Source organism: Callospermophilus lateralis, chromosome 14, assembly GCF_048772815.1.
Source record: "Callospermophilus lateralis isolate mCalLat2 chromosome 14, mCalLat2.hap1, whole genome shotgun sequence".
NCBI lineage: Eukaryota > Metazoa > Chordata > Mammalia > Rodentia > Sciuridae > Callospermophilus > Callospermophilus lateralis.
This window is the reverse complement of record NC_135318.1, coordinates 43,863,386-43,889,316: the sequence shown is the minus strand read 5'-3', so window position 1 is coordinate 43,889,316 and position 25,931 is coordinate 43,863,386. Positions and strand designations below refer to the sequence as shown.

General features: G+C 37.4%; 1 protein-coding gene across 2 annotated transcripts in view; it reads right to left on the bottom strand.

The window, feature by feature from the left end:
• The window catches only part of Eml6 (EMAP like 6), a 269,171-nt gene that overhangs the window by 70,975 nt on the left and 172,265 nt on the right, over positions 1-25,931 (bottom strand). For both annotated transcript variants that reach the window (XM_076832837.2, XM_076832835.2), the window contains exons 16-20: positions 20,081-20,174; positions 6,765-6,865; positions 5,128-5,330; positions 2,818-2,929; positions 2,423-2,550 (exon numbers count right to left, since the gene is read on the bottom strand). In XM_076832837.2, coding sequence (XP_076688952.2) covers positions 2,423-2,550; positions 2,818-2,929; positions 5,128-5,330; positions 6,765-6,865; positions 20,081-20,174 — 638 coding nt within the window. The remainder of the gene's footprint in view (positions 1-2,422; positions 2,551-2,817; positions 2,930-5,127; positions 5,331-6,764; positions 6,866-20,080; positions 20,175-25,931) is intronic.

Below are 25,931 nucleotides of genomic sequence, written 5' to 3'. Positions count from 1 at the left end.
CTTGAGTCCTAGATCTGCAGTCCTCAGTATGTGACTGTGGGCATGTATTGGGCTTTAGTCCCTCACTTATAACACAGTCTGTACAAAGTTGTACTGGTGATGAGAGAGAAATGCCATACAATGGCACTGACTGACACATACTAGGTGCTCAGTAAGTGATGGTGGAGGTTATTATTAGAGCAACAGAAGGAAATATAGGAAAGAATAGAATTTTAAAGAACCCAAATGTGAAAAGCCTTGACCATCAATTTTAAAACATATTTAAACAAAATAATCTCAATTATAACATAACACTTCACAAAATTAGAAAACAGTTTAAATCTTAAGTGTCAAATCATGTTACAGTATAAATCTTCCAAAGTATTTAGCAATACAGTATGAATGGAAACAATTCAAACTCCCAAACATTTGGGGGTCGAAAACAAATACTTTTCAATAATATTAAGTAAGAACTTATTATGGAACCAGCCCAGATGCCTGTCAACAGATGAATGAATAATGAAAACGTGGTTATATATACACAATGGAGTTTCACTCAGCCATAAAGAAGAATGAAATTATGTCATTTGCCAATAAATGGATGGAGCTGGAGAATATCATGCTAAGTGATATAAGCCAGACTCAGAAAATCAAGGGTAAAATGTTTTCTCTCATACAGGAAGGCTAGAGCAAAATAAGGGAGAAGAAGGGGAGGGGTGAGATCTCATAAGACTAGAGGGAAGATCAGAAGGAGATTGAAGGGGAGGGAAGAGAGATGGGAAAGAGAAGAAAACTCAGAACAAATTTGACACAATTACACTATGTGCATACATAAAGATACCACAGGGAATTCCACCTTTATGTATAATCATAAAGCATCAATTAATAAAAATAAATAAATAGAAAGAAGACCAGGAAAGTAGAGAAAGGGGAGTAGAGGGAGGGAGGAGGGGAGGGAAAGAGGAGGCTGGGAACTGAAATGGAGCAAATTAAATTTCATGCATGTATGATTATATGAAAATGGACCCCACTAGTATGTACAACTATAATGCACTAGTACAAGCATTTAAAAAAATAAGACCTACAGCCAAAAAGAAGAAGATGTTAGTTTGAAAGGAAATAACAGAAGCCAGAACACCTGATAACAAATAAGTCATGCCTCAAGGAATTACCTCCAGCATGGTTTTCAGCCTGGCTACCTGGCCCAATTAGCTATAGGTTTTGAGATTTGATTGAATGGTTTTTTGTTTTGGTTTGGTTTTCGGTAAGCAGATTCTTATTTAGGATATTCAGGGTGGGCTTGGGCATATGTATTTTCAAAACTTTGCATGGAATTCTGAACCATGATGTGTGTATACAGACCTACTCCCCAGGATACAGCAAGTCAGAGGGATTCTCTCAGTGGGATTTTGGAGTTAGCCCCTAAGGCGGCAAGCCTGCAGGCATGGATCGGATCTGGGGAATGAAGTGAAGCTCCCCAACTCCCCATAGGTTTGGTTTGTTCCATGCATCACCAGAGGGGGGACTTCCTCCCATCTCCCACCCCCGAGGTGTGATTTTATCATCTCTCTGCTCTTTGAGGATGCTACTGATGTTCATTTTCTTCTGATTTTACTTAAATATGATTCTTAAAGGGGAAGGACATTAAAGATATTAATGTGGCCATGGGAGAGAAGGCTGAGAACTAAGTGAGGCACAGGATCTGATGAAGCACTTGCACATTTGTAGGGAGTGGATAACGTGTTTTAGTTTTATGGATAAACAGATGGAGAGGACCTTGTCTGTATTTGAGCCTGATTTGGATGATGCGAGCAGGTACTGTCGTGGCAGACAGCTCTTGTAGGGGGTATTCTGTGTGTGGCAGGGTGGACCTTAATGGACGGACTTGCAGGGGGATCCTTGCAAGCCTCCTAGTTTTCAGACTGTAGCATAATCACCTCCCTCTGAGTGTGGCCTGACCTGTGGCTTGTTTTCAACCAAGAGAACATGGCAGAAGTGACAGAATGTTCACGACGAGATGTATGTGATGATATGATTATATTATATAAGGTTGTAGTATATAATTTTTTTTCTTGCTTGCTGGCTTTGAAAAACCACGTGGCTATTGGAGACCCTATATGCCCTATATGCCAAGGAACTGTGGACAGTTTTTAGCTGGCCAAGAGCCAGCAAAAAATGAAGCCTCAGTCCTATACGCACAAGGAACTGAATTCTGCCAGCAACCTGAATGAGACTAAAAGGAGTCCCTTCCTCCACTGAGACTCAGATGAGACCAGATCTCTGTCCTTTACTGGCAAAACCCTAAGCAGAGTTCAGCAGGTATCCGGCACAGCACAATCCTGGGAGGTGCCAAGCAGGCTTTGAACCCTAAGGAGCCCTCTTGGCTTAACCTAGTCCCAGTCCTGTTGTCGACTGTGGTTTACGACATGTACAAACATGGTACCTGAACCAGCAGTGTCATTGGGCCACTCTTATCGATTTCCAGAATCTCTCCATTTTTTGTTCCCACCAGGATATGTCCATGTCCCAGAGTGATGGCACGAATTGAAGGGTTATCTTCCAAAAGCAGGCCTGGGGGGTGGGGGCGGGGATATTGCATTTAATACAATGACAAGGCTGACTCTTACTATAGATTGGAACTATAAAAAATCAAACATAAAAAAAAATCCAAAGTACTAGGTACTGGACAATCATCCTTGATGTTTCTACCAGGGACTAAAAGCCCTAATGTCAGAAAGAGAACTGGCTGGGTTATGAGCTATTACTACAAGACGTTTAGTACTGTCTTTTCCATTCCCATGAGCAGAAAGCTTTCTACAGCATATTCAGGAGTGGCACCTTTTGAGCTAGTTGACAACGCTGCTCTTTTAATGGCATAAGTCTTCAAGCATCTCTCAAACATATCATCCCAGAGCTCCACGATTCCATCTTTTCCACCCGTCACAAAGCCCTGTAAAGGCACAGATGGCAGGTATTTCATACACAGCAAAATGGCCACTCACCCACCTGGCCCCAATAGGACTGCCTCTTGGGTAAGGCAGCTTTGTGTACGTTTTCTTTCCAAATATATAAGACTGAAAAAATCTGGTGATAACAGTCTTCACATAACATGTCCTGGAAGCATCTCTCTAGGAAGATTAAACACATTTTAATTGGGTGTCTTTTTATTGGGTGTCGATTACTTTTCTTCAGACCACTGGTCAGCACTTGCCCATTGGATTTGATTGTCTGGCTGGTTCTGTGCCCAGGATCCCCAACCAGAACATGGATTCCCATGGGACAGGAAGACCCTCAAAACCTAGCAGAGCTCCTGCTATCTCATATATACCCACCAAATGAACTGGGATTAACATCACAATTAAAAACAATTGTCAAGGACTGGGGATGTAGCTCAGTGGTAGAGGGCTTGCCTAGCATGTGTGAGGTGCTAGGTCCAATACAGGGGGAATTGTTAAATATTTAGAAGATTAGGAACTTCCAAGAGAAAATATTATTTGTTGTTAAGAATAACTTAAGTACTTAATATTATGAAGTCATATTGCTGTTTTGTTCAATAATTTCCATAATAATTAATATCCAGATTAATTTTTACAAAACCTGGAAAGTAAAAAGCTTAACATGCTGAACATTCTTTTACTGAACAGTGATCTTCATTCTTGTTCCAGCTTATGATTTATTGGCTTCATTACTTTTCCTTTCTGGCAATTTATCATATACACCAAATGTTCATGGAAGTTTTTTTTTTTTTTTAAAGAAAAAATACTGTTATTTTCTCAAACTTTTAATGCACTTCAATGAAGCTCACAGGAAATACTACTTTGGAGTTTAATACATTAAATATCCTTATTATAATTGGCCCTCTGAATCTTTGGAAGATTGAAAATATAAGGGAAATAAAAGCACTGCATATGTAATACTTTTCTTCTTGTCATTATTCCCTAAAAAATTCAGAACTACAAGTATTTATATAGTATTTACAATATTAGGTATTGTAACATATATAAAAATTATATACAAACACTATGTCATTTTATGAAAGGGACTGGATCATTCTTAGATTTTGGTATTCACAGGGGTGTGGTATCTTTGAAGCAATTTCCCATGCTACTGAGGACAACAACATAGAATTTGTAGCCAGGAAGATTCAATCCCCAAGTTAAATTTAGATGGAGTACTTTATATTGTGATACCTTTATTTATTCCCCCCCATGATTTTGCAATTTAACTTCCCAAATAATAAAAGAGTTTTCCCAAGTTATACCACACCAACTTCTAGGACTACACAACTTTGAATTCTGCTTGAATCTTTTCTAACATCTGCAATTTAACCCCAAACAAATTGCCAGTAGAATACACTTAAGCACTAAAACTACTATCGTAATTATGCAACAACAGAACTGACTTCTGTTGTGGGATCAGCATGTACCTGGGAAAGGTAAGTGGAAAAATGAGGGTTAGCTTACTTAGGTGGTTTGATGGCTTAGACTGGAGGTCAGAGAGCACAGAGAAACTGGTACCACCGCAAATTAGAAATGAATGAAAAAACCGGTATTTGCAGGCAAGTTGACTGTGAAGAGTATTTTTAAAGCACTGAAGGTAAAGGTCATCTTTGTAAGGGAACACCGCAAGCAGGTGGGTAGCTAGGCGGACAGACTAAGATGAGTGGGAGTGGAATTACATCCCATGAGCAGACTTCACTTTAACACTTTCAGAAAAAGCTAAACCTGTCTACACAGAAGCAAGCTGGTTATGACCAGAACTTCTGCTCATAACTAATTGATGTGTAAAACAATAATTCAACCACTTGGGACTTCCTGGTCTTGGTCCATTGTGTCACTGAAGAGCCAGCAATGAAGAAATACTTCAGGACTCTTCTGCTACCGTGTTGCCATTTATCCAGACACTGAAGGGGCTCTTAGTGGTGAAAACTAGAAGTCCAAGTGTGAAAAAGTGGAGAAATTGCACATAAAGAAACAAAAGAGAAACTATAAAAATATCTGCATTCTCCTTATCTTCCTTTGATTGGAGCTTCCATGATAATAACTTCCTAAATCAGGACTATTTTTAGATCCAGGCATCCTCTTAGCAGGCTTTTGAGACTACCTTATAATTTTGGAGGGCTGATGAGGAAAAGAATTCATACCACACCTTATCCAACGCATACATAGCAAACACAGGTCCATCGTGAGCTTTCACCGTCTTCAGTAGTAAGACATCTTTCCAAATAAAAATATCTCCAGTAGCTGCTCCTGAGAACACCAGATCTTCCATCCGCCCATAAGAGACACACATCATTGTTTCCAGTTTTCCAGCACTTCCAAAAATTCCTCTTTTAGAGGTGAAGCCCCCACCTGGAGTAGACCCAGAGTAAACATTACTTTAAAAAAAGTTGGTACCTTCTATAAGCATATGGGAAGACTATTTTCTTCAATGAAAGGCCCAGAGTGTGAGCATTATATGTATAAAGATGTATAAAAATGATGGAGTATATCATAAACAAAACATAACATTAAAAGTGTTTCTCATTCATTCATTCAGTATTTGGTGAGTCCCTATTTTGTAGCAGGCAAACTGACAGTGCTCAATGCTGGGGAATATAAAGATGAAAAGCAAGAGTTCCTGCCTTTAAGGAAGTAGGGTCTGGCTAGAGAAAGGACCCAATATGCATCGCAGACTAAGGTTTGCATCTACCCAAGTCTCGGTGAAAGTTTTGTGCCAGCCAGAGGAAAGGTTGACCAAGTGTCTTGGGGCATAAGGAAAGCCTTCATGAATGCTGATCAAAAATAGTCAGGACTGGCTGGACATGTAAAATATAAACATGCTATACACGTTCTGCCTCAATTTTTCTCACAGCAATTTGGGGGTGAGAACCGATTGTCATGTAGAAGAAGGTGGTATCTATAGTGACAAACCATCAGGTTTGTTCCCTTGATGCTCCTATTTCCCAATGCTCCCTATTGCTGAGACACCCAGCTCCATTCAGGACCTCTGCACCCAGGCTGGCTCTCCAAACATACCACCAATTCTCCTTCCTTTACAAGTGGAAAGCATTGGAACTGTAGCCTGTTTATGTTTTGTGCATCGTAAGATTAAGCTTGGAGGGGCTGGGGTTGTAGCTCAGTGGTGGAGCATTTGCCTAGCTGGGTTCAATCCTCGGCACCCCATAAAAATAAATAAATAAAATAAAGGTATTGTGTCCATCTACAACTAAAAAGAATATTAAAAAAAGAATAAGCTTAGAACCAAAGTTGATACTGAGAATTCAGAAATAATTGCAATAATGAGTCTGGCTTATTAGTGAGAAAAGTAAGATACTCTTCCATGTCGTGTCAAGCTTATTTAGCCATCACTAGTGTCAACATATAATCCACAAATACTGTGTGCAAAGTCAGGGTTTAATTTGTGTACTAAATTCAGTAATAGATTAATAATAGAACCCTCAAAATACTGAAAGCTTTATTCACCCAAAGTGATTATTTCCTGCTCACTAGTCCAACATAATTATTGCTTTCAGTACAGATGACTAAATATAAGAATTATTATTTTCATAGCAGAATATTTCCCAAGCTTTCTAGACACTGATGAATATGCATGGCATCATATAGTATGTAAATTTCAGCTTAGACATTAAACAATCCAATGTAAATTTGGGAAATGATATTTCTTAGGTGCATTTTTATATTAATTTGCAGAGAGACAGGCCACATAGTGTCAATGGTCCTGGATCCTTAGTCCCTGGCTCAAGGAAAGCTTTTAAATACATGAATCAGCCCAAATGATAGTACCTGCTTGTTGCCAGAATTTGATGTGTTTCATCCCAACTGTAACCAGCTTGTCAACATGGTGTGGGTTACACTTTACCACAAATATTTTATCTTTATGTCCTCTGTAAGAAACAAATAAAAAAATCTAGTTTAGATTAAAATATTAATAATGTGCTTATTAAAAGCACATGCAAAACAACTTAATTAGAAAATGATTTTGAAATGCACCTGGGGGTCTAAATTAAAATAATGAGCTTTGGCTTTTCTGTGAATGTTTGATCTTTATTCTTACCCTAATATTGCTACCAAAGTCCACTTACTTATGCTTTAAACAAATTAATGAAATATTTAATATGTATTGAATGTCTTCATAATGTAAAATTAATGCTACCATGGTGGGACTACAAGTAATTCTTCGGATATCAAGATCCTGCACAGTAGGGGGGAAAAGGTACTGCAATAATATTAACGAAAAGCTTCAAATGTACCATTCTTACTGTAGAAGGCATCGCTTTGGCTTACAGAGATTTTTGGTTAGGAATGTATTCACTATAAATAGAAGCTTCTGGCCAATGAAAAGAGAAAAGATGTCACCTATTGATTGAAGGCACTTCAGAATTCTAAATGTTCAGAAATTTAGATGTATAACCAAGAGGCAGAAAGACAAATATAAAAGTAAGGACTGATTATACACCTGAGCTATAAGACCTGGTATCAGGGAAATTTCTGTTTTAGAGTACAAAGCCATCACATTGGAGTCTACAGATTTCCTGTTCTTAAGGCACTATTTGATAGTCTTCTCTGGTATATCAGCAGATAATTTTTGTTATGCTTAAAAAAATCCATTAACAAAAAGAAAAACAACTAATCAATATCTCTTATGTATAAAAAACTTAAATAAAATATTAGCAAATAGAACCCAAAAGCATATTAAAATAATAAATTATGATTAAATGCAAGAATAGCTGAACATTAAGGAATCAAATAATATAACTTATATATTAATAGGTATAAGGAGAAAAATCATTTTTTCATTTTTACAGAAGCTAAAAAGTTCCTGGTCAAAAATCTAATATTCATGGATTTTAAAGAAACCCAATACTCAATAAAATAAGGATTAGGGGACATTTCAGACTTAGCACGCCTTGACATTTACATTTCCCTGTACTCCCTGTCCTTGAGAAACTCAGTCAACTGTATGCAGGTTGATTCTCCGAACATGTTGCATGCCATGACATCATCCTTTCGTTAAAGATAGAACATACTATAACAGTACCTTATTCATGGTATGTGTGTGTATACCCAAAAGTCAGATATTTTTTTTTACTTAATGGCATTCCCAATAGAGTCAGGAACAAGATTATTACTGCTATCATTTAACATTGCATTGAACTTATTAACTGGTGCAATTAAACAAGATTTAAAAAGTTAAAGACAGGAGAGCTGGAATGAAAAAGGTAAAACTACCTTTATTTGCAGATAATATAATTGTACATCTAGAAAACTCAAAATAATGTAAAAGTGACTACAAACAAGGTAATTTAGTAAACTTGCAGAATATAAAATTAAATAGAGAAAACCTTTACATATACAATAACCAGTTGAAAATATAAGAAAGACGTATAAATAAGTTATTTATAAGCAACAACAAAAATATCAAGGCATAAATTTAACAAGAAGCATATAACATATATCCTTGAAGAGAGAGAAAAAAACCCACATCTGTAAAAATAACAAACTTAAACCAGAACCATATCCCATCTCCTGGGATAGGAAAAGTAGATCTTTTATCTCAATTCTCCTTAATTTACTTTATAAATTCAAGCCTGATTCCAATAACAAGACCAATGGGCATTTGAGTGTTTTTTTTTTAATCTGGAGTTGGATACCTACATTTTTAAGTTTTTATAGAGAATAACAAATGGGAAAACTCTGAAAAAGAACCAAGTCAAAAATGTAGCTCTCTTTGATATTAAAAAATAATTATAAAGGCTCCATAATGAAAACAGTATGGCAGGTAGTGCATGAATTAACTGATGGGAAAATGGTAAACAGAACATCCATGAAGAGACCCACAGGAATGTAAAACTATAGTATATAATAAAACCAGGATTTTAAATCAGTGATGAAAAGATGAACTTTTAAAAAAATTATGTATTTATTCATTTTTAAAAGATAAATTTTGCAAAAATTCTCAATAAAATTCTGGCAAACTGAATATAAAGACATATCAAAAAGATAGTGCACCACAATCAAGTGGGTTTATCCCAGGAATGCAAGGTTGGTTCCACATACGGAAATCAATGAATGTAATTCATCACATCAATAGACTTAAAGATAACAACCATATATGAGCATCTCAATAGATGAAGAAAAAGCATTAAACAAAATATAGCATCCCTTTATGTTTGAAAAACTAGGGATAACAGGAACATATCTCAACATTGTAAAGGCTCTCTATGCTAAGCACCAGACCAACATCATTCTAAATGGAGAAAAATTGAAAGCATTCCCTCTAAAAACTGGAACAAGACAGGGATGCCCTCTTTCACCACTTCTATTTAACATAGTTCTTGAAACACTGGCCAGAGCAATTAGATGAAAGAAATTAAAGGGTTACAGATAGGAAAAGAAGAATTCAAATTAGCACTATTTGCTGATGATATAATTCTATACCTAGAAGACCCAAAATGTTCCACCAGAAAACTTCTAGAATTCAGCAAACTAGCAAGATACAAAATCAACACCTATACATCAAAGGCATTTCTGTATATCAGTGACAAATCCTCTGAAAGGGAGATGAGGAAAACTACCCCATTTACAATAGCCTCAACAAACAAACAAACAACAACAACAACAACAACAACAAAAAAAAAACCAAAACAACTTGGGAATCAACTGAACAAAAGAAGTGAAAGACCTCTATAATGAAAACTACAGAATGCTAAAGAAAGAAATTAAGACCTTAGAAGGTGGAAAGATTGTTCTTGGATAAGCAGAATTAATATTGTCAAAATGACCATACTACCAATAGCATTATACAGATTTAATGCAATTCCAAGCAAAATCCCAATGACATTCTTTATAGAAATAGAAAAAAAACAGTCATAAAATTCATCTGGAAAAATAAGAGACTCAGAATAGCTAAAGCAATCCTTAGCAAGAACAGTGAAGCAGGTGACTTCACTGTACCAGACCTTGAACTATACTACAGAGCAATAGTAACAAAAACAGTATTGTATTGGCACCAAAATAGACTGGTAGACCAATGGTACAGAATAGAGGACACAGAGACTAACCCACATAATTATAGTTATCTTCTATTAGACAAAGGTACCAAAAACATACATTGGGGAAAAGATAGCCTCTTCAACAAATGATGCTGGGAAAACTGGAGATTCATATGCAACAAAATGAAGTTAAACCCATTCTCTCACCCTGCACAAAACTAAACTCAAAGTGAATCAAGAACCTAGGAATTAAACCAGAGACCCTGTGTCTAACAGAAGAAAAAGTAGGCCCAAATTTCCAACATATTGGATTAGGCCCCTACTTCATTAATAAAACTCCTATAGTGTAAGAATTAAAATCAAGAATTAATAAAAGGATGGATTCAAACTAAAAAGCTTTTTCTCAGCACAAGAAACAATCAGTGAGGTGAATAGAGAGCCTACAGCTTGGGAGTAAATATTTACCACTTGTACATCAGATAGAGAACTAATCTCTAGGGCATATAAAGAACTAAAAAAGCTCAACTCCAAAAAATCAAATAACCCAAACAATAAAAGGGCCAAGGAACTGAACGGACACTTCTCAGATGACGATATATAATCAATCAACAAATATATGAAAAAATGTTCAACATCTCTAGCAATTAGAGAAATGCAAATCAAAACTACTCTAAGATTTCATCTCACTCCAGTCAGAATGGCAGCTATTAAGAATACAAACAACAATAAGTGTTGGTGAGGATGTGGGGGAAAAGGCACACTCATACACTGCTGGTGGAGCTGCAAAATGGTGCAGCCAATCTGGAAAGCAGTACGGAGATTCCTTGGAAATCTGGAAATGGAAAGTCCTTTTGAGCCAGCTATCTCACTCCTTGGCCTATACACAAAGAATTTAAAAACCAGCATACTACAGGGACACAGCCACATCAATGTTTATAGCAGCACAATTCACAATAGCTAAACTGTGAAGCCAATCTAGATGCCTTTCAGTAGATGAATGGATAAAAAAAAATGTGGCATATATACACAATGGAATATTACTCAGCAATAAAAGTGAATAAAATCATGCATTTGCAGGTAAGTGGATGGAGTTAGAGAATATAATGGTAAGTGAAATTAGCCAATCCCCAAAACACAAAGTGCCAAATGTTTTCTCTGATATAAGGAGGCTGATTCATGGTGGGGTTGGGAGGGAGAGTGTGAGAGGATTAGACGAACTCTAGATAGGGTAAAGGGGTGGGAGGGGAAAGGAGGGGGCAAGGGGGTAAAAAAGATGGTGGAATAAGATGGACATCGTTACCCTAAGTACAGGTATGAAGACACAAATGGTATGAATATACTTTGTGTACAATCAGAGATATGAAAAATTGTGTTCTATATGTATAAGATGAATTGTAATGTATTCTGCTGTCATATATAACAAAAGAGAATTAAAAATTTTTTAAATTTTAAAAAATTAAAAAAAAAACATTCAAGCTGGCAGTAGATGCCCACAGACAGAATCATAAAAAATGTTCTTCTTTGTCTTAAAAAAAAGATTAAATTTCACAGTAAGTGGCATCTGACACCAAATATTGGCTGAACTAGTACTAATCACTAGTAGAAAGCAGAATGGCACACAACTTTGGAAGATAGTTTTGCAGTTTTTTTAGAAAACTTCATATTCTTTTCATGCAACACAACAATTACATTCCTTGGTATTACACTCAAATGAGCAGAAAACTTGAGTCCACACAAACTGCACATGGATGTTTATAGTCTCTTAATTACTATATTGCCTAATTTTGGAAGCAACCCAGATGTCTTTCAGCTGGTAAATGGAGAAACTGTGGTACATCTAGATAACAGAACATTATTCAGCACAGAAAAATGAGCTATTGAGCCACATAAGATATGAAGGAGACGACTGAAAGAATGAAATCTGAAAAGCTACAGACTATATAATTCTAACCATATGACATTCTGGAAATGGCAAAACTGTGAAGAAAATTAGTGGTTGTCAAAAGAAGGTGGAATGAATAAGCAGAACATGAAGGATTCTTAGGGCATTGGAATTATTCTGTATAATATTAGCAGAGTGAACAGATTCCAATATACATCTTTCTAAACTTACAGAATGGACAGCACCAAGCGTGAACTCTAAGCACAGACTTTGGATGACAATGGTGTGTCAATGTAGTTCATCATTTATAATAAATGTGCCACTTTGGTGGGGGACAGTGATAGTAGAGGAGCCTGTGCATGAGTGGGAGACAGTGGGTAGAGGGGAACTCTCTGTACCCTCTGCTCAATTTTGCCCTAAAAAAATAAAGTCTTTTCAAAAAGGGAAAGAAATAAGTGGTGTTTGGAACACCTGGACACCATATGGTAAAAGACCAAGTTGGAGCTCTTCCTTACAATAAATACTAGGATAAATTCTAAATGGCTTAGAGATCTAAAATGTAAAAGATTAAGCCATAGACGATTAGAAGAAATTATGGGTGGTTTCTTTTTAATCCCACTCAAAATCCCAAAGCAGTAGAAGGAAAGATTGATTTGACTACGTAAAAATAAAACCTTTTTGCATAATGAAAAGCGCAAAAGCAAACTTCAAAGACAAACAGAAAAATATTTGCAAGTTTTAGACAAAAAGGACAAATCTAATATTTAAAGAACTACCTTCTGTGTGAATTGTTTTGGAAAAACCAAACAGTCTACGAGGGAAACCTCTTATAGAATTCTAGCTAATATGAATGAATGACAGAATCTGAAAATTACCATTTTCAATCCCTACTTAAATAGTCAATTTAGCCCACAGTTGTCCACGGGTATCCATTAGTTGATATGTAGATGAAAAGCTGTGTAATGGAAGGACCAGGCTGATATATCAGAAGCTAGTCAAGCTGAATAGGCAGCTAGACATTTCGGGATGTGGTGGACCATAGGGTGGTGCTGGGGGAGCAGGGCAGCATGGAGGGAAGGAATTCCATCACTGGCATTGTTGAGAATTGTCAGCGAGTGGGAATAACAAAAAGTGGCTTTTAGTTGGAGTCATTATTTTCAAATTCTCTACATATAACACACCCCCTACCACTCACACCTGGGAGTGCCACTTCCATCACTCCCACCTTCTGCTATTTCACCGATCACCTCTCTTCTGACGTGATGCAACCAGAAGTATTCATAAAGTATTCTTGTCTAAAAACCCAAACCAATGAGGAAAATACTTTCAAGGCATACACATGATAAGGGTCATTCAATAACCCTATTATACATGGGCACTGGGCTGGGGTTGTGGCTCAGTGATAGAGTGCTTCCCTAGCACTGGGTTCGATCCTTAGCACCACATAAAAATAAAGGTGTTGTGTCCACCTACAACGAAAAAAAAATTGCTTTTTAAAATACGAGGTCGGTGTCTGAAATTACTGACAAAATGATCAGAAAGCACATGAAAAGATGTGCATCATCCTGAGCCATCAAAGAAATGAAAATCAAAAGCAAATGAGATACCACTTCATATCCACTAGGACGGGGAGAATGAAAAGGACAGTAAGAAATGTTCGGAATTAGAGAAATTAGGGCCTTTTTACATTGCTAGTGTGAATAGCAAAAGGGCAGCTACTTTAAAAAACATTGTCAGTTCCTCAAAATGTTAAAAATAATTAAAAATATGACCTAGCAATTCAACTCCCTAGATATACACACACACACATGCATACTCTAGAGAAATGAAACATTCCCTCAAAACCCTGTACACAAATGTTCATAGCAATATTATTCATAATGGTCAAAAAAGTGGAAACAATCCAAATATCCATTAACTAATGAATAAATAAAATCTGCTATATATAAATTATTATTCAGCAATAAAAAATAAAGTATTGAACTTCTATGACATGGCTGAATCTTCAAAAATTATGTTCAGTGAAAGAAGTCAACCATAAAGGATCTTATACTATATAATTCCATTTATATAAAATGTCCAGAATGGGCAAATTCATAGAGACAGAACGCAAATTAGTGGTAACATGTAAGGAGTTTCTTTTCAGGGTGATGCAAATGTTCTGGAATTAGCAGTAACGATTGCACAACTCTATAAATGTGTAAAAAAAGTCACTAAACCATATAATTTAAGTGGCATTATATAATGTACAAGGTATTTGAACTATTTACTAATAAATCTGTTTTTTTTAAAAAATCAAATGTGAATTTAATCAAGTCTATGAAACTGTTATTTATAGGAAATGCAGGGGAATGACTGAAAGGATCTCTTGAAGAGTTAATCAAGTCCAAAATGTGAAACATGCTACAGGTCAAACAACCTATTCCTCAGTACAAATAGGACAGGGAAAAAAGATGGATTTGGAGTGCTATAGAGTAAAAGAGAAGCGATACAACCACCAAATGTAACACCAGGGCCTGGTTTAGATGCTTGTTCCAACAAACCAATTCTCACCTTTGAAGCAATCAGAAATGTCTGATTATGAATTGGGGAATAGATGAAAGAAATAAATGACTGTGGCTATAGTTAGTTGTGATAATGGCATGGTGATTTGTAAAAATGTACCTTTTTTTTTTTTTTGGTCAGAAATGCCTAGGGAAATATGTAGAGACCAAATGACATGATACTTTAAATTTAAAATATTCTTGGGGGAAAAAAAAGAAAAGAAAAACTAACAGGGGAGAAATGGGCACAGTTTGCAGGATGCTGATAATTATTGCAGTTGGGCGATGAACATAAGGGGATTCTTTATTGTTATTTCCATTTTGTATAACTTTGAAAATTTCCATAATAAAAAGCTGGAAGAAAAAAAAATCAGCATTTTCTGACCTATTATGGCTACAAGGATGTGAGCCCTACAGTGAAAGGTGGGGAGAAGAGATGGATGTATTTGGGGGCTCTCTCCCTTTCTCTCTTTCAGAGTCAAAAGTTGAGATGGAAACTAGAGCCATTATACAACACCAGATGTATCAGGAATAATTAGGACATAGAGAAAAAAGATTTAGATAAAAGAGAAAAAGTGCTTAAGAGGAGCAATGCACTAGATCACCATAAATACTTTAAACATCCAAAGATTTCTTGATTGGCAGAAAATCCCCACAGACTCTAAATCATTAATACATATTTTGGAAAGAAACTAGGGAGACCCCAAATGAAAACTAAAAGCAAATATGACAAATTACATTTCCTAGAGGAAAAAAAATAAACCATAATTTTGTTTGCTTGTGTCTATACAATGGTGAACATTCAGAAAAATCTTTGAGGGAAACTTTTTAGTTTTACGTAATTTCTCATTGTCATAGAAACACCAATGTTGTTTTGGTTGTGACTAAAATTCTAAACTGGCAAATGCTAGCGCATAAATGTTTAGCCAATGTTCTAAATAAAGAACACTGATTGGGTACCTGTTATTTTTCCTTCAGATGCTTATTAGATTTGCAGAGAAGTGGCTTATGATTATATAAGAAAAAATGCAGTTTCAGTCCCAAACTTAGAGCTATGTAGACATGTAAACTTAAGAATGTAGAACACTGTTATCGCTGCCCTGCTACCAGACAATTCCTCATGCCTGAGTCATAAGTAACTACCACGCTGGGCCACATACACCCTCTCAGCAAGCACAGGACAGAGGGGAAGGAATGAACCTCTTCTGGTTCATGGTCAAGGCCATGCTGGGTAGCTTGGGTTCCCTATCTTCCACTGTAACCCTTTCATTGGCATAGAGAGTGCTGTGAAAGATTCTATCTTTTCTATGAAGGCCGTCCATAATGGGAAGACTGAAGGAATGTTTGATTTATACCCCATCCAAAACAGATATTAAATGATTTAGAAAATAAAATAACCATGTAACATAGAAGATAGTGAGATGATATACTAGTATGTGAAAAAAAATCCAGTTACAGAGCCCACACATGAATAAATCTGAATACTAGAAGAATATATATTAAGAATACATGCTAAAATGGCTATGGGTGTAGCTCAGTGGTGGAGTGCTGAGAGCCACAGCCGAGTGGAAATGGCCCCTGGCATTTTGCCAATAGTATTGATTGACAGGCGAGGCATTAATATCCGCCTCGCCGCTACTTTGCAGTTCTCACGCTACTTTGGAGTTCTCGTGGGGATTCCCAGAGAGTTCTCATTGGTTGGGGAAGTGCAGGAGGAGGGATTTCCGGAGGATATTTCCGATTGTTGGTTCCTGGAGGAGCCACATGGCATTCGGGAGAATTCCCCGGGAGCGTGTGTGAAGTGTTTTGGTGGAGTTCAAAAATAAAGTTTGTTCCTGCTTCAGTGGCTCGTGGTTTGTGCCCAGCCAGACTGCGGCAGTGGAGGGCTTGCCTAGCATGTGTGAGGCACTGGGTTCGATCTTCAAGACCACATAAAAGCAAATAAGATAAATGTCCATCTACAACTAAAAAAAAAAAAAAAAAAAAAAATTGAGAAAAAATACATGCTAAGATGTTGACCATGGCTGTGTATGGGTATTATGGACCATTCTCATTTTCTTCTTGGTGACTTTCTGTGCTTTCTCAGTTTTCTCTAATGATTATGTTTTATTTTGAAAACAGAGAACATGTTATTTTTAAGAAGAGATGTACATTTTTAAAATGCACATTTTAAATCTGTTTTGGAGATAAGTCAGACATTCAGTCTTCTCTTCATGGATGACTTTCATGGAAAGACAGAAAACAAAATCACACACAGCACTGAGCATCCATGCAAATGAAAGGGTTCTGACTGGAAGGTGTGCACTTCTAAAAGGCATTTTTAAAGTGCCAATAAACTATTCAGGAGGCTCTACCATATCCATTAAATGTATGTAAGGTCAGGCATCTATAAATAGATTAAGCCAATGTAACGAATATAGAAAAGTCTTACTCTGAAGTTCTGCTGATCACAGGAAAAAAAGAAATTGAGATGTCCGAAATTTAATTACAAGAGCTGGGAGGATGGAGGGGAGGACAGATGGGAGAGATGAGCTGGCTAATAGCTAAGGGACCAAAACAACAAAGACAATTTCGCATTCTCGAATTTAGGTTCAAACATTACCTTGAATCCCATCAGGAGCCTCTAGGTGCCACTGCAACAATGGCTTTTCCTTATGTCCTATCCTATCCCAAAGCATTTCCTGCTTGCTGTCATTCACACCCTCCCACCTCATCGAGAGCCAACAGAGGTTCAATGTAAGCAACTTGTGCTTTCTTTCCCCAAATTTTCATTATAAAAATGTTCTTAGAAAAATGTTTACTGGACTTAGAGCTATCTGTTACAGTCTTGTACGAGGACCTGGTCCTGTGTCTGGTTAGCATCTGTACTAGCTCTGTAAGCACTTTTATTTCAGGGATCCCTCACTCGGAAGAGTTCTGGTGTAGCACTGCTGTCTGTGGGCCCACGTTCTGTCCCTAAGCTTTCTCATAGCAACACCATTTCAGATGAACATTCTAAGTATTCTTGTTTAGCAGTTCAATAATTGTATACTTTTGTCTAAGATCCCTCATGTTCAAAGTTCTGGGTCTAAGCATGTCAAAAATAATTAGTCATGGCCCTCCTAATCATGTTACCAGAGAAAGTAAATCCAAATAAAGGAGCACAGAGGAGCCTCATTAATATTCTCATGATTCTGCCATGATGGCCACTGACATTAGGTTATTTAACTATTGCTTGGAAGAGACTGGCCTTGGTTTTTCTGAATGGGCTACTTGTATACTCGACTATAAAGCAAACAACTTTTAAAAGGAAAAAAAAAAGACTAAAAACTCCATTTGTAATGGAGATACTGGAAATCACTAATGAAAATTGGCAAAGACACAGAGCTCATGTTCAAAGAGATTGGGTCAATCTCATGGAGATCTCAAGATCGCTATGCACCAATTCCATGGGGTTACTCATAAAAGGGCAGAACTGTGCAGTGGGCACACAGTAGCCCTGGGCCCCAGCAGCACTGCCTGCAATACCATCTCAGCCATGGATGGCTCACATCCTGGGTGGTGGCACTACTGTAGAACAATGTCATGCTGGAACAAAACAGCCTGCCAGAAGCAGGTTTGTAATTAAGCCTGGCTGGAGGTAAGGCTGGCAGTGACCAAGACACAGAGTGCAAAAAAGGGGTGTCAGAGTCAGCCTTTCTCTAAGTATAAATTAGGCCCCCTCGAAGCTAAGAGGACTCCCAAAGTCAGGAAGGGATCATTTCACAACAGCATTACTTCTGTCACTTCTTTAAAGCTTATAGAAATGATATTCTACCCAATTATATGATATATGCTTTCTTTTTAAAAAATTTTCTATCTAGTCCGGCATACCAAGTTAATGCCATAAATAGAATTTTTACTTATTTCTCTGGTTGGTTATTTACATACTTATTTAGATATTATTGTTATATTACATGAATAGGTGTTTGTGTACATTATTTATTAATTATTTTGCAATCTAGTGCTCTTACAGAATTTTAGCAATCCTTGACATTTCTCCTGGGAAAGAGCACTGGCTAATGCCATAATTACAAGAATGTTCTCTGGGGCCAATGCTGCAGGTTTCCTGTTTTTGGAATGGGTCATAAGGCTTGGGAACAACTCCAAATATAAATTCTGTTATTAACATAACAATGTTAAGTCTCTGTATGTTAATTACATAGACATGATACTTCACACGAAGCATATGATAATGCTTTCTAATGTTAAGAAATATTTCTTCTATTTCTGGGCCGGGGTTATAGCTCAGTGGTAGATTGCTTGCCTGGCACATGTGAGGTGCTGGGTTCTATCCTCAGCACCACATAAAGATAAAGGTATTGTATCCATCCATCTACAACTAAAAAAATATATTAAAAAAAGAAATATTTATTTCTTCTATTTCTATTAATATGTCTGGCATATAACTGATGAGCCACTCAAAGAGTGTTTTCTAGCAGGAAAAACTGCATTTGTTGCTTTTTAAATGCAGACGTGTATTTTTCCTAAGATTTTCTGTAAATGCAGATAGTATGTTTCCAAGAATATTAAATTAAAATTCATCATTTGGTAGTCTAAGAGGAAAATGAAGTTCTGATTAGGAAATCCAGAGGGGAATGTACAACAGTGAGGGATTCTAGAAAGAAAGACAGAGAAACCACTTTGGTGGGCAGATTTATGAACCACCATTGCTGCCAAGAATTCCGTCCCGATAGCAGTCATCAGAAAAGCTTTTCTTTTTCTCCCAAGAAGGTCAGCTGGAGTCCTCAGGGCTCCATCTGCTCAGTTTCCAGCAACCTGCAGATCTTCATTCATTAAACTGAATTGCCAAAAAAAATTCCCCTCTCCTATCATCTAACGTTGTCTAGGACAGTATTCACTTGAAAAGTGAATACTGGGGTTCAAGACCATTAACTTAGAAATGCTTTTATTCTGCAAGACAGACAGGACGTTAGTAATGGAAGGAAGGGCGTCGGGAGGTATGACTCTGTGCCTGGACAACAAGTTGTATTGCTAGGCCTCTGCTGCCAACTATTCTGACCTCTGACCAGGGCTGGGCACATGGCTGAGCTACATGAAAGTAGGGTGGAAAGTAATGTTCGGACTTCGTGCTGATTCAGCAGGGAGGGAGGCCGGGGTAAGGGAGGACAGGTGGTCTATAAACAGCAGTTGGTTTTGAAGAGTCTATTTATAAGATGGGGAGATTAGGGAAACAATTTGCCTGCTTGGAAAGCGCGTGGCAGATGCGCACGACGGGGGCCTCCTCTCCAGCAGGCCCCAGCCTCTTGACAAATGGTGCTTCTGACTCCAGTGACATTGACAATCCTTCACAGATGCTAAGACAGAGAGGAAAAAGAAGGGCCAAGGCAGAACGCCTGAGAAAAACTGCTTTTCTGCTGCTGGTAAAAAGCTTTGATAGAGATAACACAAAAATTACTAAAAACTGCAAGTGATAAGAGCTCTCTGGAAAGCATTTCAGAATTTTCCAGTTCCCCACCACAAACATTAACTGCTCTGCGTCAGGGTTGGCACCAGGAAACAGAGCAGTGTTTTCGCTCGGGTGTTAAGCTTGCTAGGTGAATTTCATCTGAGAAGATGAAATCTTACCAGAGAATGAAAACTATCAACTGTTACTGAAGCGTGATGTCAGCGGGAGACCATTAGATCAGGGCAGCTTCTTACCTTGTGGTAGCTATCTTTTCTCCCTTTTTCCAGTCCCAAAATACAATACTGTGAAAATCGTCTAAACCAACCGACACCAGGCATTTTCCATCAGCTGTGTGAAAACAACACAAATGTCAAGTGACTTGCTTCTTCCAGGACAAATCAAAACATTTTACATACTGTAAAGAGGAACAAAAAATTGACTTTAAATTATTTTAAGCTCAAATACATTAGAAATATCATATCCGAAGGGACCTTAGAGGATGAAACGCGTGACCAGCAATAGTCAAACTCCCTAATGCATCATAACTGGTTATTGAAGTCCATTGCTGATTCCACTTTCAATCTGAGACACAGAGCTATGGCAGAGCTTCTCAGGTAAGTAACAAAAACGCTTGTCTGTTTAGTGACTGACAGGTTTCCTGACATTCCCTGGAAGAGACATTTGGCTTTGTCACTCTTGGTCTATTTTCAACTCTAAAAAAATTGGCTTTGGTTTAATCCTCTAAAGCAAGAGCACTATAGAAACTAAATTTAGCTTCTAAGTTTCCTTTAAGAGATGATTTTTACAATTAAAAAGTCTTAATTTCTTATTTTTCCTATTTCAAATGTAATACACTTATCACAGGACACTTGGAAAATATGGATAAAGAGAATGCTAATACCTTCCCAATTTCTAGGACCTACATTTGATATATATCTTACCACTCTTTTTCTCTACATAAATGTGCTTTGAAAAAATAAAACCAGGATCATAGTGCACCCATCATCTAATCTTTTTTCATCTATTATGTCATGAACATTTTCCTTATTTCAATATTATCAATGATTTACTAGAATTTGGACAGAGGCCATTTTAAAAAAATTAAAACATAGTGAATGTATAATTAAATTTGAAGTAAAAACAATTAATTTTCTTTTTCCTTTCAAGACAGAAGAAGAGGTACAATCAATAGCCATTTACTTGTTGCCTCCCTGCAAGGCTGGATTCAAAGGAAAAGCATCTCAAGGTTAATATTCCCCCCAACCCAGCTGTGCGGTTGCTAGGAGATGAGTGATCCAGCTCGCTTTGCATCAGTTTATCAGGGTCTTGTCTCGACATACCAGCCATTAGGGTTACAAAACAAATCTGTGATAAACTGCTTCTCCTGCGTCTACTGGTCCACTCATTGTTAGTTTTAACAGCAGACCTGGGGTACATTCCAAATTAGGTTTGCCAGGCAAAATAAAGGAAGCTTTGTAAAATTGGAATCTCAGATACATAATGAATAGATTCTTAGTATAAGTATGTCCCATGCAGTATTTATATCGTATTGTATATTTAAACTTATATTACCTGGAACGTGCTTATATTAAAAAACTATTTGTTGTCTGTTTGAAATTTAATTGAGCCTCCTGCATTTTTATTGGCTAAATCTGGCAACCCTACCTCAAGTGCCAACCAATGCCCACCTTTTGAGTGCCCCTATTTATGCCAGAGACCCTCTGCTAACCAAATGGAATGGGGAGCTGCTCCTCCTTGCCTGGAGGAAGGAGGAGAATAAGGGAACAGAAGAAATTGCTTTAACCCAGATCCTCCCCAAACTTCAACTAAGGACTAGGCAAGGATTTAAGGGTTAGGTCAACCCTTTTAAGCTACTAAGCAAGAGTATTAGATACAGACATTAAAACTTTCCTACAGGACTAAATCACTACCTGGTGATTACTGTAAACAACTGATCATAATAATTCCTTATGCTTAAATGTTATCAGGCTTTAAATTGGGCAAAGTCTCTCTTCATGCATATGGGAGAAGAACTGGTAATGACATCCCATTCCCTACCAACACTATTACTTTTTCCTTATCTCTTGGTATGGCCTGATTATGTTTCTGTTAGTGTGCCCCTGTGTTTGGTGATTTTATTTTTGGCATTTTCTCTCTCCCTTTTTAGACCATAAGTTGTTTTAAGGCTCATAGTAATTGTATCAGGCTTCCTTCATAATTGTCGCACTGAGCTGATTTTTGGTGACTGCTGACAGTGCTGGTGACACTAATGAGGACGATGACAAATACAGGATATGCCCAAAGGTGATACGGAAATGTGCCATCTTATATAGCTATAAAGACTTTGTTTTAATTATCATTCCTTCCAAAAACACTGCACAAATATTCAATGTCTTTTTAAAATACTCATTAATTCTATTCTTTAGGCTGTCTTTGTGTGCGTGAGTGTGTGTGTGTGGGGGGGTGTTGCTGGGGATTGAACACAGGACCTTGTGCATGCTAGGCAAAAACTCTACCATTGAGTTATGTCTCCAGCTCTCAGACTGTCTTTTCAAAACCATGGAGCTATATTAATATGCCCTTCGTGGGATACAAGTATTTGCATATTTAAAATGACAGTTTTAAAAATTAATTTTAGCAATTTATATATGAGAGTGGAATGCATTACAATTCTTATTACACATATAGAACACAACTTTTCATATCTCTGGTTGTATACAAAGTATATTCACACCAAGTTTTTTAGGTTTTATTATGAAGAAGGCTAAACAGTAAGCTAATGTGGAAACAGCAGGGGGGAGAATTTTAGAATTTCTACAAGGCTCAATTAGCTTATCCTCACAGTTATACCACCTTGACCCCCCACAAGAATATCCTGATTATAGATAGCAATGGGAGAAACGGTACCATCCCAGAGGTACCTCAATAGCCACACATCTCTTCAGAAATGGTAACTTGTTCTTGTATTCTGCAGGCGTAAACTATTTCGGCATGCCACAGAGTTTGGAATATGATTGTTTACCTTTTTATTTTCTTCTTGGTTCTCATTTCCCCTGCAGAGGCTTGATCTTAGCTTTGAATATCTATTGTTCTCTGACCGGCTATTTTTTTTTTTAATTTTTGGCCATATTTTTAGAGTCTAGGTAATGTCCTCTCAAATATTTCCAGTCACAGTGTGTATTAATTATGGATGGTTGTGACATAGTCCAGGAATAATTCTAAGGCACTTAATGTCAACAGTAAAGGGCAAATTAGAAAGAAATTTTTTATTCAGACAATTACAAGTTGGTCCTCCTATTCTGAGCTCATAAAAAATGCATAGGTTTCTATAACTGAACACAATGAAATCAGGTTAGTCTTAGATGTGCTCTTATGGAAATTAGTATTAGTCTATAAATGTTTTAATATATATGTACACACACATATGATATTCAGGCTAGAAAATATTTATGTGGCTGAATTTTAATATGTCTTCTATTTATGGAGAAGCACTTTTGCTACCATTAGCACAAAAATAAAGATGGATTCCCCTTTCCTTAGAAAGTGATAATAAATCCAAGAGTTAAAAAAGCTGCTCCATTAAGTGAGCTAGTTAATATACATTCACTCCTGTCCATGTAATCCAGAATTATGGATCATATTGCAAGGGATGTTTGGTTAAAATATCTTTTGTTTGTTTTGGAAAAGTGGCCAAGAATAGAATAAATTCTTTTGTGTAAATGTTTACTTGTTGCCTCGTTTTCACATCATTTGTCTGCTTTATATTTCCAGAACAATTTATTTCTCTAACAAAAGGCAAAGTACTATTAGCAGGTCTCTGTGAGACCCCCAAAAGGAGATGACTCATAAAAGACAGGTGGCTGTAGGGCTACTGAGGCACACAGATGGGCTACCAGCCAGATAACCAATGAGCGTTCTGTGGGTGCCTCGTTTATGAGGTTAAACAGGCAAATCTAAACAGTCTCTTGTGATTTGGACTTAGCTACCCACTTTCTATCAGTTTCCACAAGGGAGGTAGAGTTGCCCCTGTTCCTACTTCAGATCAGTGTGTGATTCAGGGATGTTCCAGAACAGGGGTCTCTTTTCACTGGGCAAGGGGACTGTTCCAGTGGTAGTTTCTGTGCATCCTGGTACTTCTCCACATTTAACCTTGAGGATGGAAAGGACAGCTGGAGACACCTGCTGGTGGGGATGTGCAGCGGCGAAATGAGTGAGCTCACCCAATGCTCTGGTGGAAGGCAGGGGCAGGAGAAGTCCCAGGGACCAAGAATAGAGAATTCTCTGCATACCTCTTGCCAGCTGACAAACCTGGGTCTGGTGGATATATGCTGGACTGAGAGCCAGGAGACCTGGGTTCTAGCTCTGGATCTGCCACTGTTGACTGTCAGCCAGGGCATGCCACCAAACTCGCCATCTTCAGTCTTGGCTAAGAGATCTAAGTCTAAAGTTACATTGTTGTAACACAAAATGCTATTAATAGAAAAATTAAGCCAAAGAGACCTCGACTCTTTCAAGCCTTGCCATAGGAACTCAAGGATCCATCAGCTATCAGTAATCACCTGTATGTAACCATTCCTGGCGATGAATCACACACAACAGACCTGGGTGGAAGCTTTCCTAAATAGTCCTTCCTATTAGTGCTTTCCAAAACCTCCAACTAGATTCCTTTCTACCATTGATGTATGAACATCATTCTTAACCACTAAAACAAAAATGTAATTCTCCATGATCAAAAATAATATATTTGCTGAATAAATGGGCTTTTCCCTAGTGATCGTTATCTGGAAAATAGACTTTCTTATTAAGTCTGAAAAGCTCCTCTTATAAAGAAATATTTCACATCTAAGAATTTCTTTTTTGCTCACAATACAAGCAGGAAGAGAATCAGCTGCTCTCTTCCTGGGGTATTTGGTTTCCTTACCCAGACAATCATTTGAAGAGTGGCCTTCTGAGGGAGGGATTTCTAAACTCAATCTCTTGCTCTTTCTTCTCTAAAACTAATAGGTCCAGGAGAGGGGTGAGCTCCCTAAAATGCAGAGGCAAGCTACCAGGGTACCAGCTCATCACTACCAATTCATCTCATAATTAATGTCTTCAATCAAGACTCTGCTCATCCTTTGCTCTAAAGACATTGGAACTCTGAGTTCTTTTGATTCTTCTAAATATAAAACCCAGAACACTAATCAATTCTATAGAAGAAATAGTCTAATGATTATATTCTATTTATTTTATTCAAAATTTGCTACTCTATATGTTAACACACACATTTTCATATAAAATTAGCGATGGATGCTATTTTGAGTTCAATTTATTCTTTTACTTGATACATAAAAATATGCAAGAAATACTGTTTGCATACTTGACACTGTAATTAGAGTTCTTATTAAACACTGACAAATTGTTTGCTAGAAATACTGAGTCAATTTTCAATGTCACCAAAACATGGATATACTGGATTTTCATAATCCTGTTAACATTAGGTTTTTTATTTACTTGTTTATTTATTTATTTATTGGGTACTACAGATTGAACTCGGAGGCACTCAGACACTGAGCCACATCCCCAGCCCTATTTTGTATTTTATTTAGAGACAGGGTCTCACTGAGTTGCTTAGTATACCTCCCTGTTGCTGAGGCTGGCTTTGAACTCTCGATCCTCTTGCCTCAGCCTCCCAAGCTGCTAGGATTACAGGCATGTGCCCGGCAGTTATTTATTTTTGATCCTGGGGATTGAATCGAGGGGCACTGTGCCACTGAGCTACATCCCCAGTTCTTTTTATTTTTTGAGACAGGGTCTTGCTAATTTTCAGAGACTGGCCTCAAACATGCAATCCTCCTGCCTCAGCCTCCATAGTCGCAGGGATTACAGGTGTGTGCCACGACCCAGTTTGTTAGTTTTATTTAATTTTGATACTTTAGTGGGTACCTCACTACTCTTCTGAAGTATACTTACATATACATATGTAGGCAATAGAAAAATCAATTTTAGGAAGAAGGTAGTTCAGCCATTGAAGAATAAGATTGGGCTGGGGTGTGGGGAAGCAGAGGGAATCATTCATCTTTGGGATAGTGTCACATACAAACAAAAATTATAGTTTCTTTTTAG